Consider the following 12,636-nt stretch of genomic DNA (forward strand, 5'->3'; position numbering starts at 1 on the left):
TTTATAACAAATTGTAATCTACTTGACTGAGGCCATGAAAGATCCAGTATATCTCTATGGGAGGTATAAAGAATGCACTAAGACTTCTTTTCTGAGTTCACCTTGCTGAATAGAGCTAATTTAGTAAAAGGCTTAGGATTAAATTTTCAGAAGTTCTGAAGTGACGTAGGAGTCCACATCCCATCTATTTTTCATTTCCCTCAAGTTCATAACAAATATTTGCTCTTAAATAACAGCACATCTTTCAATGAGGAGCATATAATTCATTTTTTAATGTATTAATTCTAAAGTATTTTACAAACTCTGTACCTGACTGTAATTTGCTTTGTTCTGTTTGGCCTGTAGAATATCTGGTGTATCTGGCATCACATGAATCTGAAGTTTATCCTTCTCCCAAGCTTGAGTGTACACATGCTATAGAAGGGAAGAAAAAAAAGAGTACCAGACATGCTAATATGAATTGTAGATGTCTGTGTGTACTTTATCTATGGGCTAAGAGAGAGTTGCTGATGTAATTATTTGTACTAACTGAATCTATGATTTAAGTTAATTAGGACCTCATCTTGCTCCCACTAAGGTCAATGCATCAGGCCCTTAGTCAACATTTCTAGCAATGACTATCCACCTGCTCGCTCCACTGTCGTTTGTTTAAAGCCAGTGTTTCTCCTTAATAAAGAGGGCATAATATTGTGGCCCATACTGACTAGACTTGTTATGGAAGCTTAATGTTTCCCTCCAAAACTCCACAATTAAAAATTAAGATTTATATCTTGCCAGTGAAAATAACACGCCATCCAAGTAACAATGGCATGGATCTAACCCTGAAAAAAATGGATGAAGAAACAGTTCAGCCAGTAATTGGGTGCTTGGATCTCGTAAAAGTAATCTGCAAATGACTTGTTCTCTCACACCTTAAAAAGAAATTAATTAACTTGGTAAAGCAAATTTGCCAAGGAAGCCCATATTGTAAGCAATGTCGGAGAAAGAAAGTGATATTAATTGCACAGTGGTCATTTACACACGCAATTTTGACTGCATCCACTCACATGATTCATCACGTCTGCATTGTGTTTTGCTAGCACCATGTCCATGGAGTCACTCTGTTTTGTGAAGGGGAAAAGGCTTGGGTGCTGGCGGTAATTCCTGTCACTTGCAATTTCTGTGGCTTTCTTAGATTTCTCCACCTCCAGAGAACCAGCAGGGCTCCATCCAAGTCCTTTGTACCATTCATTGTAATCCTCTTTGTACTTGTTCTTTAAAACACAAAACAGGAAAGTCATACTTTACAAACTTCAGCAACTAAAAAATTCTGATATTTCAAAAAACAAAAAACAAAACCAACTTCATATACAACTGAAAAAATGGCATAGGCAATAGCCATAAGCACTAAGTAGAAAAAAAAATAGTAGCTTACATTGCTTTGAATCCAATTCATGTTTCTGGCCAGTTCCATATTAACTGCATCTGGTAGGAGCATATATTTGTGGATCAGCTGTTTATAGTTCGTGTTGGTTATATTACCTTGTGCTTCCTTCGCTGCCATGATACTAAATGTATCAGCAGGTGTATGATAGCTGGTCTTGCTGGTCTCATAGGCTTTCCTGTACTCACGGTCAGACTGCATCTTAGCCACTTGCATATAATGAACTAGCTTGGGATCATCCTGGAGGTTGCGGAAGCCTACAAGTTTACCCTTATCCATTTCATAACCCAATTTGTATTTGTACTGTAAAGAAAACAGAAAAAAAGTCCTTAAAGGCACCTAGGGTTCTGTGCTTCTAGCCCAGCTTATGCAGTGAAACCCTGTACAGGTTTTCTTTGCAGAATTGACCCCCAACTTCAGTGCAAATGTCACTTAACCAGAGACTGAGTAGAAGCTGAGTAATTAGGCCCTACCATTATAGTTTTAGCAGCAAACCTACTTCATTACAAAGTGCCCTTTGTTCCATACAAATATTGATGAGACTAATGTCTGAACTCCAATGTTCAGTGACTAAGGAGTAACACATACACATCTAATATAAAAAGTGTGCAGCTTTTTTATACTTCTCCTTTAAATAGAGCCACAGCAAAATCACTTTGACAAATGATGTGTACTATCACAGGTAAAATTGGTTTTCTGAAGGAGATCCATGCTTGAATGACTCCTTCTGATGTATCTCCCAATCTCCCTAATGAAACAATTGCTCTTTAATCACCGTGAGCCAATTTACACCTCGTATAAGTTATATTTATTAAACACATTTCCAAACAATGTAACCAATAAAAAGAATTCAGAAAAATCAGCATCCAAAATAGAATCAAGTCAATAAATGAATACTTCAGAATATTTGGCAATAGAGAGTTCCCGCTCAAAAACTCACATCACTAGCAATATCTCTGGAAGCTTTAGCAGCTTTAATGGATATGGCATCAGCTCGGAGGTCATAGCCTTTCCTTTTCAACTCTTCCAAGGAATGCTTGTACATTTTCTGTGAATTGAAAAAAAATAGAATATTCCATTTTGAAAATGAACTAATGCATATAAAATATATAATGATCATACATTGCTCTGTCTTCATAGATGTATCTTAAAAGCATTCAGGCACACAAAGGGGCAATATTACAAAATCAATCATAAGTGCAAATCAGACTGTTTGCATCTTTGAGGATCTGATTTGCACCTGCAGCTAGATAGCCATAAAAGCAAAGACTCTGATTTGTTTCTGCAAGTACAAAAATATTGATGAAAAATTCAGAAGGTGTAAATTGTATCCATAAGAAAGAGGCCACCCTTTTCAATACAATACAAATGTTCACTCTTTTGCACATTGACTGATTAATATTACCATACTGCCTAAGAGCCCCAATAATGAAGTAGGACTCCAGATGGATATAGCACTGTAACTTGGTGTCTACACATGCCATTCCTCATTTTACATGTGCAGATTTTGGCAGAGTAATTTAGATGTCAGAGATTAAAATGGGTCCACAGAGTTGCCCATTATGAACAGTATAGGCTCACTAATTTGCATGAAAAATAGACACTGTTGTGGATTAAGCACTAAGTTTTAAAAACTAGTAGGACAAAACACAATAAGAATCAAGGATATCCAATTATTATTTTAACAATTACAAGTCCTATTTTAATTATTTATGTTAATATTTCACAATGTACCAGTATATATTCTGTAGCATATTTTGCCTTCACTGTGATAACTCATTGAAGCTTCTATTAGAAAAGCTTTGCTGAGTGTAAATGACTATGGATTAGTGAAGAGAGGATCAGTGAGGTTCTATTGTACAATCATTTTAATTACTTCTAATATAACTCCTAGATAGTGCCCATTAATCGGTTTTAGTAGCCATACTTACATCACTTATGTTAAAAGCATTTGCTTTTGCCAAAGCAACCTCTGGAATATCAGGCATGATGTGAACTTTTGTCTTGTCTGCTTCCCATGCTTGAGTATACAGGTGCTGCATGGGTGAATAAAAAAAGATGTCAGTGCAATGTAGTGTACTCACGGAAGACTCCTTGGGGGTGATTTCCAGGGTGCTGACAGAGCAACTGCCACTCACCATCCTGCTCTCTGAGACTCCTCACCACCCTGCATTTAGGGCCTAGTTTCCCAGGTTACCAGTCCCCAAATGGGATCAGAACCCCAAACGAATAATTTAGGTAAGCCCCCTTTAACAAAAAAAGGGGGAAGGTACACACCGGTTGCCCGCCAGGCAACAATTTTTTATACTGGGCTTGATAGAAAATGAAAGTGATTTTGTTAAGTACAAACAGTAGGATTTAAGTGGTAATAAGTAAGTACAGGCAGAGCAAAGTAGATTACAAACCCAAAGTAACAAAAAACACTTAGCTAATTCTACACTGAAACCTCAGTACAAACTCATTACAAACTCACTCTAAAACTGTTTCTTTTCTATCTAAGCCTTCAAACCAGGGCTGTTCCTCACTCTGGGGTCTTTGGTTCCTTCACTCAGGTGTGTCCAGCCAGCCCAAATACCAAGACCTGCTAGTTTCCTATTGTTTTAAAGATTCCCCCTTTTTTCCTGGGAAGTTACCTGGCCAGTCACTACCAGTTGGGGAGGTCTTGTGACTTCCTAAGACCAACCACTGCTAAGACTTAAGGACAAAAGGCTATTTACATAGGATTCCCCAGACATTGAGACATCCCAGCATTGGAAACATCCTTGATGGCTTTCCTTTGCACATTTAAAACCATAAAGCATTCCATATTCCGTATGTCTAATTTCACACACAAGAATGACACATGCACCAAAATGAGACAAACAGATCCAGTAGATTATGACGAAGATTGATAGGCTACATGCAACAATTTGTCCCAAGCATGTTTGAGTTACGTATATTTGTGTCTATAAGCCCATTTCATAAAGCATGGTGGGGTCCATCACAGTCAGCATTACAATCTCAGCAACAACATGCTATGTTTAGTTTCTTTATCAAAGTCATTTCCTTTAAAAGGACCTAATAGGTTCCCAGAATGCATGCACAATTCAGAGTATGAATCCCAGGACAGAACTAGGCCTTTAAGTTAAACTGTTACTTCTTTTTAATAATTTTGAAAACGCAGCTAGAGTATAATGTCTAATTACTTTCTGCAGGATAAAGCAAAACATGGAAGATTTGAGTCTGAGGTTTATTAACACTACAAACTGTCCTATTTAATGGGAGCAGACAAAGTTTGCTGACATGCCCCAAATATATCTGATCCTCTTCTCACTTAGGCTATGTCTAGACTGCATCCGTTTTCCGTAAAAGGGATGCAAATTAGACACATCACAATTGCAAATGAAGCGGGGATTTAAATTCTCCCCCCCCCCCCGTGTGCTTCATTTGCATAAACATGGCTGTCGCTTTTTCCCGGCTCGGAGTTTTGCTGGAAAAAAGTGCCAGTCTAGACGCGAATCTTTCGGAAAATAAAGCCTTTTCCGAAAGATCCCTTATTCCTGAGTAAGGTACTTTTGGAACTAGGACTTGGGCTTGTAAGGCACTTTAGCACTTGAAAATTTGACCCTTCAGCCTTGAGGTGGGCATAGTTTGCTAACAAAAAGGAATCCTCAGTACTGCTCCCCTCTGAATTTCTATTGTGGCCAGTTTTCTCCTTGGCTGCATTCAGGCCTATGGGAATAAAGTTAATGAAAATCCAGCATATTCATTTGTAACCAAAACCAGAAGTGAAAGTAAGCCAGTGTACCCAGGTGTAGCACACTGGTAAAAAAGTGGTCAGCTGGGGGTGAGGCTCTGATCCAGCACCCTAACCACTGTCCTTCCCCCCAACCCTCCAGAGATGGGGCCAGCCACTGGGACCCCAAGCACTAGGACAAAAGCCCAGGGGTGCAGCAGCACCCCCCACACCGTTGATTCCCTTCCTGTACCTATAGGCATTGACTCCACAGTTCCCATGTGGCCAGGACCAGGAGTAGCATGAGGCAGGGTCACCAACCGGGACTGACCAAGTTCCTCCCATAAACTCCACCTTACACACACAGCCTTCGTCCTGGCTCCTGCATCCCCGCCCCACACCTTCTAGCCCCCTGTCCTGAGACACACCCCACATTCCAAGCCATACTCACATTTCTTACAGGTACTCTCATATCACAACCCCCACAACCTGCTGCTCTGAGATTCTCCCTCCCCCGTCCTGCCCCCCAGGGGAGGATGCAATACAAGAATCCCTGTATGAAATTTCAGTTACTACCACCCCTGGAAAACTGATCATTTCAGAAAAACTTGCTCACATGATATCCAACTTGTCTTTTATCACTTTTTGCATAACTGAATTATAACAAATATTTTCTTACTTTGTCCATGATTTTAGCATTATTTGTAGCTAGAACCATGCTCATAGAGTCCATCAGACTAGAATACTTCAGTTTGTCTGGGTGTTGGCGGTATTTCTTCTCACTTATAATGTCCATAGCTTTCTTATTCTTCTCAGCTTCCAGAGAGCCTACTGGCATCCATCCCATACCCTTCATGAATTCATCATAGTCTGCTTTGTATTGATTCTGTAAGGAAAAGGAAACAAATCAGACATTAAAAATTCTGGGTTCCCTCCTATTTATTTAGTATGTTTAGTGTTTGAGTTTTTGAACATATGCACATTTAAATGGACAGAATAGAACAATTTTTTTGTATCCAATGTATACATCCAGTATATTTTAATAAGGCCTACCCTTGCATTCTGTTGGAATTATTATAATCTACAAAGGGTATTTCCACAAAACTAATTTAATCACAAATTCCTTTATTAAATCCAAACAATTTATGCAATTGCTCTAAATTTGACTAAACACCCTAAATAAAAAGCAATATACAAAATATTTATTATAAGCAATATACAAATGGGCTAAAGACAAGAATGTTCGGATCCATACTGGTCAGCTCTAACTTGGCCAGACAGGTATTAGCATTGCACTCTTAAGAATTTACTTTTAAAATACCCTTTTAATAAGTGATGTCATTGCCAAATATTAGATCTTAGCTGAGGTCAGATGAAGGACTTTCTTATATAGCCAATTATTTACTGCACGTAACCATGTTTTATTTCTTTTGCTTTAGCCCAATCCTTGAATAAGATAACTGATATTTTGAAGAAAACAGATGTTTAAACACAGCAACTAATTTTCTTCATGGTTTCATTCTTTCTGATTCCATGATTGGGGCTTCTCATTCATTCTAATATCCCAACCCAATTTCAAGCCATAGTTCACCCAAACCTATTGTGGGCCTATGTTTCTACATGTTGCACATGCAATTCCAATCCCAATTACTTCTGTGATGCTACAGCATACCCAAATAGGGCTGCAGGTGGCATGAGATTGTGACTTTAGTCAAAGCCTTGAGAAACAGTGTCTAAGCTCCATCACCTCAGGTGTAACCATCTAGTAGCACCGTGCATTGGAAACACCCCTCTGAGGTACAACAGGGCCCAACTTTGATTTTCCAAATTCTGAAGGGACAATTTCTTAGAAAATGTATGAGGATTCTGTTAATGAAGCTTTCCTTGCTGAGGGCTGTACACAAGTATTACTCCTTGGCTGTGTCTAGACTAGCCAGTTTTTCCAGAAAATCAGTCGCTTTTCTGGAAAAACTTGCCAGCTGTCTATACTGGCCGCTTGAATTTCTGCAAAGGCACTGACTTCCTACTGTAAGAAATCAGTGCTTTTTGTGGAAATACTATTCTGCTCCCATTCAGGCAAAAGGGGCAGTGTAGACAGCTCAGATTTGTTTTCCACAAAAAAGCCCCGATCGCAAAAATGGCGATCAGGGCTTTTTTGCGGAAAAGCGCGTCTAGATTAGCACGGACGCTTTTCCGCAAAAAGTGCTTTTGCGGAAAAGCATCTGTGCCAATCTAGATGCTCTGTTCCGAATATGCTTTTAACGGAAAACTTTTCCGTTAAAAGCATTTCCGGAAAATCATGCCAGTCTAGACACAGCCCTTGAGTCAAATGGACATTGTAAGCTATAAATGCAAGTGACAAGCTTATGAACAAAGTGGGCAAACTTGTCTTCCTTTTGTTACTTGAAAGATGATATCTAAATTCCTTATAAACTAGTTTAATAGTTCAGAATACTCTAAGAAATGCAAAGTGCATATTATTGCCAGCCTGCACTAGTTTGCACATAACACACTAAGATTTAATCTACGGTATTTATTCATAAACTCAATTATCACTCAATTGGTTACAAAAATTTTGTAGAGTCTTCCACTTACATTACTCTGTATCTGCATCATGTTTTTGGCTAATTCAAGATTCATAGCATCGGGCAAAACATTGTAATGGTGGATCAAATGTTTGTAGTTTGTATTGGTAGCCACTTCCTGTGCTTTCTTAGCTGCCACTACACTGAACATATCAGCTGGGGTATGGAATCTTGTCTTTGACTTCTCATAGTCCTTTTTGTATTCACGATCAGACTGCATCTTCGCAACCTTCATGAAGTGCACCAGCTTAGGATCATCTTCAAGGCTACGGAACCCAATGTGCTTTCCTTTTGCCTGTTCATAGGCTAGTTTGTATTTGTACTGCAAGCAGAAAACAAACATATCAGAGTACACTCAGTACAGAAGAATATATTACTAAGAACACATTTTATTTTTAAAGGTATTAAACATTCAGTTTGTCCCAATAGAGAGGGTTCATCCTGTAAAGTTTTGTACACTCTGGCCCTGGTCCACCTAAGCCAGGGGTGGGCAAGAGGTGGCTAGTGGGCTGGATCCAGCCCACTAAGCAACCAGATCTGGCCCAAAGCCGTCTCTCCCACACCCTTACTAAAGAGCAGCTGCAGCTGCAGCTGCAGCTGCTCTAAAGAGTAGGTTAATTGCTACGCAGTCTGGACAAGTAGGAGAAAGCTTTGCATACTGTCCCTGCCCCCTAGCAAAATCCCTCAACTCCCATTGGCCGGTTTCCAGCCAACCAGGAGATGAGAAATTTTGCTGAAGGCAGGGGCAGCGAATTAAGCCTCCTCACACACCCCTTGCTCCCTCCTTCCATCTCTGTGCTGGAGCAGAGCAACATGGAGCAGCCCACTCAGCACATGGGCAGGGATGCTCAGGTTCCTGCAGAGCTGCTGGCTGGGTGCTACCTAGGTAGGTGCCTCCCAGCGAGAGCCTGCCTCTGGCATCCCAACTCTTCCCCCCCCCCCCAAACTATCTGCACCAAGCCACCACCCAAACCCTCTATATCCCCTCTCCTCACCTCCTCCAGGTCACAACTCCCTACCAGACTCTACACTCACCTCCACACCCTTCCCTCAAGCCAGAATGCTTTCCTACACACATACCCTTCCCTGACCCTGCATCCCATTTCCCTGACCCAGATCATAATCCAAACTCTCTCTCAGAGCCCATACTCCCTCCTGCACCCCAGTCCTCTATCCCAAACTCCCTTCTACCCACCACTTGCTGTCCCAGACCCTGCGTCCCCTCCACAGAAGGGCGGGCCTTGACCACTTACCAAGATTTTGGAGTGCCCCCCCCCATTAAAAATATTGCCCATCCTGACAATCACTTAAGCACATGTTTAAGCAGATTGGTAATCCGTTAAATTCATAGCATTATGGTGCTCATCACTTAGCAGGATCAAGCCAACAAGGAGCAAGGGATATAGAACACACAGATCTCAGAGGACCCACTGGAGCAGTGGTCTCCAACCTTTTTACACCCATGATCACTTTTTAAATCTCAGAACAGGCGAAGATCTACCGCACCGCCCCTTCCTTGAAGCTCCGCCCCTTCCTTGAAGCCCTGCCCTCTATATTCTCTTCCTGGCCATCACTTGCTATCCCCAGCCCACACTTACACACTCTGATCAACAGTTTATTTTTAAATTATGCGATACATACAATTAAAATCACATGTTTATAGTTATGAAATAAATGGTCTGTTTTTTATTCATGCTATTTAAGTCTAAAATGAAGCATTTATAATTATACATTTTGTGGGGACAGAGTACTGTGGCTGGGGGCAGGGGAGAGGGAACAGGGTGCTGGGAGGGCAGAGGACAGGGTGCTAGTGGGGACAGGGTTCTGCAGCAGGAGACAGAGTGCCAGTGGGGACAGAGTTCGGGGAGTGGGGTCGGAAATAGGGACAGAGTTCTGTAGCTGGGGACAGGAGAGTGGGAACAGAGTTCGGGGAGTGGGGACAGGAATGGGGACCAAGTTCTGTAGCTGAGGACAGGAGTGGGGACAGCGTTCTGTGACTCGGGAGAGGGGGCTGGGGAGTGGGGTGCCAGTGGACGCAGAGAGTCCCCTGCATCTCCTTCCTCCCAGCATACTCCCCCCCCCCCCAGGAAACCAGCGTGCACCTGCCCCGGGGCCCACCCCTTCCTCCCCCCCGCACAGGGAAGCCCCGCGTGTGCGCCTGCCCTGGGGCCGACCCCCCCCCGCACAGGGAAGCCCCGCGCGTGCCTGCCCAGGGGCAGCCCTCCCCTCCCCTGAAGGGAAGCCCCCCATGTGCGCGCCTGCCCAGGGAGCCGACCCTCCCACCGCGCAGGGAAGTCGTGGCCAGCACCAGCCCCCCCCCATGCAGGGAAGCCCCGCGCGCGCCTGCCCATGGGGCCAACCGCCCCGCCCCCCACGCCGGGAAGCCCCGCGCGAACACCTGCCCCGGGGCCAACCCCCCGCGCCTGCCGGAAACCCTCTGCGCGCCTCCCGCAGGGCTGACTCACCCTCCTGTGTGGTGCAGGGGTCCAGCAGAGCAGCTAGCGCACTTCTGGCATTGCCGGAAGTGGCGCTAAGCCACGGGACTTCTGAAGCCGACACTACCTCTTGAGATAAGTAGTGGGGCTTCTGGGGGGTGGGAGGGAAATGGGGGCGGGGCGGACAGGACGCCTCGCGAGCTACTGGTCGAGGCCTCGAGATCGACCAGTAGCTCGCGATCGACCTGTTGGTGACCACGGCACTGGAGGCTTATGAAATAAATATTCAGATCAAGAACTGTTCCAAGCTTTACCACAACAAGCATGTAATTCAAACCTAGATTGTCCACGAGGCTTCAAAAGCCAATGGAGAAATAGATATCCTTTATGGTTGGAACCAGCCCAAATTTCTTTTGTTTTAGAGGTGAAGCAGCCTGAATTCCTCTTACGTTATGCTGCTATGGTAATTTTACCTAAGTGCAATCTCAAAGGAGAACTTACGTCACTTGCGATGTCTCTGGAGGCTTTGGCTGCCATTATTGGGATAGCATTCGATCGCATGTCATAACCCTTCTTCTTCTCTTCCTCCCAGCCAGCCCTGTATAATTTCTAATACAACACAGAAAATGTCACAAAGTTTTTGTTATAAAGATGGAAATGTTAATAACCTTGCATCTGAATATTGTAAAATGAGATCTATAAAAGGCACCGCTTTAGGAGAGACTTTTTAACGGACACTAAGCAGGATAATGTTAGCTTACATCACTCATGGTGATCTGGTTCACTCTTGACTGCAGAATTTCTGGAGTGTCTGGCATAACATGAATGCTTGTCTTCTCTTTGTTCCATTTATCAGTGTAGAGCCTCTGCAATTACAAAGTGATATTTAACAATCAAAAAAGGCATTGCAATTCATTATAAAACAAAAGATTATTTTTCTTTTACTCATGTGAGCTAAATAAGTTTCTGCAACACAAAACTTCATAAGTTTAACAACCTTTACAAAAAACTAACTATAGTGCAGTGACAATTTTCCTCATCTTTCTTTTGCACTTCTTACCATAAATTATGCAAATTACATCATCATAGTCAACAAACTGTAACTGGAGATTTTCAATGTGCCTGTTGTTTTCCCATATTCTGTGTGCTCAGCTACCTATTCATAATCCAGTTGGCAGGGTGATGTGATTGTGTCCCTACTTGCTGTGGATGAGCTTCAGAGAAGAAGACTCATTTCAGGGTATGCTTATCCAAAGTGAATCAGAATTCCAACGCTTTTGCAGTTCATTCACTACTAATGCTATTTCCCACACAAAAGAAAGTGACAGTTGCTTGCAGTCTGTACATATGGGGAGGAGACACTCATTCATTCAAACAAAACACAGAACTATAATCTTGCTCTTACTGCAAATTGCAGTACATATTTTATTATGCTGCTTAGGCTCCAGTCTTACCAAGTGATACATCCAGGCAGATCCATGCACCTATATTGAACCCCAGTGACTTCAGTGTGTTTCACTTTGCAAGACTGAGGCATTAATATTGAAACCCAGGTCCCCCTGAGCAAATTCTCACCTTATTCATGATCTGGGCATTCTGTTTAGCCAGCACCTGCTCCATTGCATCAGTTGTAATGGAATATTTTAGCTTATCTGGGTGCTGGCGATATTTCGTTTCACTGAGAATCTCTGTAGCCTTCTTGGCCTTCTCCACATCCAAAGACTGAGCTGGTAGCCAACCAACTCCTTTTAGCCAGTTATTGAAGTCTGTTTTGTAAAGAGTCTTTAAAAAAAAACAGAAAAGTTAAAGGAAGTAAGAGAAATCAGAATTTCCACACACAAGAAGAAGTAAAGCCTTTATATTTTTCTTGGTCATTGTTGAAAGAAAAATATGAGTAAAGATGATCAGTGCTCACTCATGTTTTTCAAAAGCATAGGATATACAGGCAGTCCCCGAGTTACACGGATCCGATTCATGTGCAGATCACCCACTGGAAGCTAACCACACACATTCAAGGGCAAAATGTGAGAAAGTTGGAAAATTGAAAAAGAAGCATAATTAATTCTTAAATAAATATCTTGTTGATATTTGTACTTAATTTGCTCTCGGCAATTCTATCTTTTCATCAATTTCTTCTTTAGGGCCTGATAATAAAAATCATTGCTCAGGCAAATTTTTCATCATCTTTAGTGGACTTCAGGATCTGCCCTAAAATAACATGAAGTAAGAGGATGCGAAGAAAAACGGTATTTTATGTATTTCAGCAGGGAGTAACGGAGATGAGGCACATCAGAAGAAATCCATCCAGTGTTCTATTTATGAAATCTCTATGAGGCGTTGAGGAATGAGAGGGAAGGAAGGAAACAAAAACTAGGACTCTAAACTATACAACAGTATTATATCCAGTTTTATAGATAAATCTTAGGTGCTGCCACTATTCAAATAATAAACAGTAATATTACAATACAATTAGGAAGT

At 42.0% G+C, this 12,636-nt stretch overlaps 1 protein-coding gene across 35 annotated transcripts in view; it reads right to left on the bottom strand.

The window, feature by feature from the left end:
* Positions 1 to 12,636, bottom strand: part of NEB (nebulin) — a 194,429-nt gene that overhangs the window by 141,341 nt on the left and 40,452 nt on the right. For all 35 annotated transcript variants that reach the window (XM_075933364.1, XM_075933387.1, XM_075933388.1 and 32 more), the window contains 10 exons: positions 11,734 to 11,940; positions 10,920 to 11,024; positions 10,660 to 10,767; positions 7,734 to 8,045; positions 5,818 to 6,024; positions 3,355 to 3,459; positions 2,364 to 2,471; positions 1,415 to 1,726; positions 1,047 to 1,253; positions 310 to 414 (listed from right to left, as the gene is read on the bottom strand). In XM_075933364.1, coding sequence (XP_075789479.1) covers positions 310 to 414; positions 1,047 to 1,253; positions 1,415 to 1,726; positions 2,364 to 2,471; positions 3,355 to 3,459; positions 5,818 to 6,024; positions 7,734 to 8,045; positions 10,660 to 10,767; positions 10,920 to 11,024; positions 11,734 to 11,940 — 1,776 coding nt within the window. The remainder of the gene's footprint in view (positions 1 to 309; positions 415 to 1,046; positions 1,254 to 1,414; positions 1,727 to 2,363; positions 2,472 to 3,354; positions 3,460 to 5,817; positions 6,025 to 7,733; positions 8,046 to 10,659; positions 10,768 to 10,919; positions 11,025 to 11,733; positions 11,941 to 12,636) is intronic.

This window comes from Pelodiscus sinensis, chromosome 7 (genome assembly GCF_049634645.1).
Source record: "Pelodiscus sinensis isolate JC-2024 chromosome 7, ASM4963464v1, whole genome shotgun sequence".
Taxonomy (NCBI): domain Eukaryota; kingdom Metazoa; phylum Chordata; order Testudines; family Trionychidae; genus Pelodiscus; species Pelodiscus sinensis.